The sequence below is a fragment of the Protomyctophum parallelum genome (genome assembly GCF_964188405.1).
Source record: "Protomyctophum parallelum genome assembly, chromosome: 14".
Taxonomy (NCBI): Eukaryota; Metazoa; Chordata; class Actinopteri; order Myctophiformes; family Myctophidae; genus Protomyctophum; species Protomyctophum parallelum.
Genome location: NC_139709.1, coordinates 24,476,173 through 24,480,350, shown reverse-complemented (window position 1 = coordinate 24,480,350; position 4,178 = coordinate 24,476,173). Strand labels below are relative to the sequence as shown.

At 44.2% G+C, this 4,178-nt stretch overlaps 1 protein-coding gene across 1 annotated transcript; it reads left to right on the top strand.

The window, feature by feature from the left end:
- Positions 1-736: 736 nt before the first annotated feature.
- On the top strand, positions 737-3,952 carry en2b (engrailed homeobox 2b; the record flags this gene model as incomplete). The annotated part of the gene is made up of 2 exons (XM_083782687.1): positions 737-1,289; positions 3,564-3,952. The coding sequence occupies 2 exons, from the start codon at positions 737-739 to the stop codon at positions 3,950-3,952; spliced, it is 942 nt and encodes a 313-aa protein (XP_083638813.1).
- Between the last annotated feature and the right edge of the window lie 226 nt (positions 3,953-4,178).

Below are 4,178 nucleotides of genomic sequence, written 5' to 3'. Positions count from 1 at the left end.
AGGGTACCCTCTCTCTCTTCCTCCACAACGCGGTCTCCGCTGACAACCAACTAACCAATCACAGCACGACAAACCGCCCCTCCGGGCAATGGGACACGGACTGTCCCCTTCAGGGGATAGATGCGCCCTCAGGAGAATGCCGGGAACGTCACGTGACACCTCTTCGTCAACTTGACTGGTCCGAGGCACGTGTCTATTTGGCGCGTCACCGGGGAGCCTGGCATCCAATCAGAAATGAGAACCAAAAATCCGTAGTGAAAGTATTTGAGCAGCACTTAGCGCCTCTTTAGCCATCGTAGTTTTTAGTGCGCTGTTGGAAGCATCAACCAGTGTGTGTGTTGTGTGTATGTATGTGTGTGTGTGTGTATGTGTTTGGAGATTTAAAAAAGAGGGCATTCAACAATTATTTTTTCATGAATGGAATGGTATATATAGGCGGCATGTATTTTACTTTCTTTTTCTTTTTATAAAAAAACAGAGAAGTTATATAGCCATGCGGAATAATAACAACAGCCTGATTTGAAGTATGATTTGTGACACCTATAAGAGGCGGATTTTCAAAGCAAAAACAATATAGTTTATTCTGATTTATTATCGAAAACACAACGGGGGAGAACAAAATAATTAAAAATTTCGAGAAACAGCGGATTTATATACTACGCTGGAGCAGCACAGCGAGGTGTTGTGAAAAGTGCAAGACAGACTTGAGTCCTTTAAAAGGCTGCATCATCCAAGTATGGAAGAAAATGATCGCCGAAGCCGAGAGCGACCAGAGGACTCCTCCGGGGAGGACCACGAGTCCAACCGGGCCATCCTGCCTCTCCTCCAGGTACCTGGGAACCACCAGCAGCCCCACCACCACCACCGCATCACCAACTTTTACATCGACAACATCCTGAGGCCCGACTTCGGCCGCTGCAGGAGGAAAGATGGGACTCTGGCCCGAGAGGAGGAGCGCCTCGGAGTGCTGAGGACGGAGAGGAGTCTCCAGAGCAGGGCCTCCTCCAAGACCTCCGGCGTCCTGCAGCCGCGAGGCGGCGGCGGGGGAGCAGGTGGAGGAGGAGAGGGAGGGTCCGAGGAGGACTCCCCCCGGTCCGACAGACGGGAGGCCAAAAAAGCAGAAATTGTAGCCGGCGACGACGTGCCTCTCAAGCCCCTGGAAGGAGGAGATGGTGGTGGGGATCAGTGCCTAAGCTCCGACACGGACTCTTCTCAAGCCGGCTCGAACAAGTCGATGCTGTGGCCTGCCTGGGTGTATTGTACACGATATTCAGATCGACCGTCATCAGGTAGGATGTTCAAAAAAGCCGCTAAATGGTTATTTGTTTCTGAGAGGGGAGTCTATTATATTATTATTCCTCTTGATGAGAGGAAGAGAGAGAGAGAGAGAGAGAGAGAGAGAAAGAGAGAGAGAGAGAGAGAGAGAGAGAGAGAGAGAGAGAGAGAGAGAGAGAGAGAAACACGGTTCCAATCTATTGAAACAACCTCAAACTATACCTCCCATACATCATCGACAGTTTAAAAAAGCTAAGAAATGGGGGGGGGGGGGGGGGGGGGGGGAAGTAAAATGCAGGCTATATTTCACTCATTTTCAAACTGACGTTATAAATCTGCATTTATCGAAATTAATTAAAACTAATTATTAAACATAATATTTGGGGGACATGCTTGCATTCTGTTCATATGCACATGGGCCATTCTTTCATTCATGGTCTACCCCCATTTCTATTTGATATAGATTAATATTATCACCAGTGACACTTGAGAAACCAATTATTAGTCCATCATAATAATTTTACCGCCAACGTTATTCTATACTTGTAACAATCAAATATCCATATTAATGTTCTGATCAAACGTGTTTATTTAACATTTTTCCCAATGCATTAGCAGGAAACCAAATGGAACGATTTGACTAAAGTCTCTCAGAATGTGGCTCCAAAATGTATAAAGTGCATCAGATACATTGATTTCGTTCGAACACAATCCAAAATATTAAATACGTTAAAAGTTGTACAAGCTAACAGATCTAAAAACCAAGTTTAACGCCATTGTTCCTCTCTGCTCTTTGTTAATATTCAATTAGCATATTTTTTGACAATGGGAGTGAGCCTAAAAAGTGAGGGTATATCCCATCCCAAAGGAGAGATTGGATTATAGGATTGAAATGCATAACAAAATGAGTTCAAAGGTTTTCCAGAAATCTGCATAGAATAAACACGCTATTGCGTATACATTTTATGCACATATAGACATAGTCATTCGATTTCAAATATTGCATAGGACCAAGTTTTAGGCTATTAGCTTAAGGCTATAGCATTTGTCTCTATTGCTTAATGTGAACTGCCTATTGCAACTTCAAAATAATGTTGCTTTATATTTGAAACTTAAAACGACCCAGTTTTCAAATCAGTTATGTTCAATCGGTAAACTGAGCCCATGTAGCATTCGAAATGCGATTTCTTTTTTTCTTTTCTTTTTTCCCCAATGTCAAACGCGGGCCACTTGGCTGGAATAGGCCATGCAGGCTATTCCTTTGTGATTGTTTTGAAATTAAAGAGCAATATAAAGTTGGCAAGTGTAGATAATAGTTTGTCTGCAACGAATGAGCTTCACAAATGATAAAATGTGCTATATGCTATATATAATATACGTTTTCGTTTTTATCATGTCTTTATTGTTCTGTGGAGACACAAAAAGTTTCCATCGTCGTGCATGCATGGTCAGCCAGGCCTGTTTGTCCATATTGACGACAATAGAGGTTAGAAATGAAAAGCAATTATAAAAAAGTGTGCAATGTGTGATTTATAAGTGGATCTAAATATTAATAAAGTTTGTTTCTGGAAAATGTGTTTTGATAACAGATTTAGACAATCTTTTTTAATGTTTATAGCTAATCTGAATACATTTGGCCGAACAAAACATGTAGGCCTACTTTTGACTTGACATTTGTATATTCACATATCGCCATTAACTCCAAAAAGTCGCTAATATAGCATATTATGTGTTAAAAAAGTAGTAACAGAGCGAGAAAGAGGCGCCTAACCCCCATCCTCCTTCCTGACTCTGACCCCACCCCCATCACACAAAACCACCGTCTCTCTCTTCTTCAATACTACAATTCTAAAGTATTCTTTCTATGGCGCTGATTGAGGGAATCAAGGCATCCCATCCCATAGGTTGGCAATCCATGCTATATTCCTCCCCCTACATTTAACCCATTTGCTGCTGCACAGTCTATACAACAACACATCACATCAGCAAGCATTATACATTATTATTCTTAAACGGATCTGAGTTACAACGTATATAGGCTTTTTCCCTCCACCATCTCTCAAAAAAAATAGCCGATCTACAAGCTCAAAACGCCTCTCCTTGCAATGCTGTTGTGAGCTTGTAAATCGGCTGTTTTTGGCTACGTGTATTTTATATTTTTCCCCAAAAAAGCGTTAAGACACGTTTGGCTTGAGATCGTGAGATGCGTGTGTCGTGCATGTGCAACTGTTCATGTTAGTTGTGGACGTGACGGTGTTTATATCTCTGTACCCCTCCCCTCCCGGCAGGGCCCAGATCTCGCAAACCAAAGAAGACGTCCAGTACGACAGCGGCGACGGCCACCACCACCACCACCACCACCACCACAACGGCGCCGAGCCCGAGCAACAAGGACGACAAGCGTCCCAGGACGGCCTTCACCGCGGAGCAGCTGCACCGGCTAAAGACTGAGTTCCAGACCAACCGGTACCTCACGGAGCAGAGGAGACAGAGCCTGGCCGCGGAGCTCGGACTCAACGAGTCCCAGATCAAGATCTGGTTCCAGAACAAGCGGGCCAAGATCAAGAAGGCCACCGGGAATAAGAACTCGCTGGCGCTGCACCTGATGGCCCAGGGACTCTATAACCACGCCACCGCGTCGTCCAAGGACGGCGACAAGTCGGACAGCGACGAATAAAAAAATAAAATAAAAAAAGCCTCGTTTATTATGCTTATGGTTGCAGCGTGCCGCTGGCTGTCGGGTTCAGAAAATAGTAGATCTGCAAGATCACAACGTCAACGTGTCACGAACGTGAGGCGCTGTGAGCTTGTAGATCTGCAATTTACTGCATGCCAACACCAGCATGCAACTATAAGTCATGGCTTAAATGTCAATGGAAACGCCTCAACGATGCAATAAATCT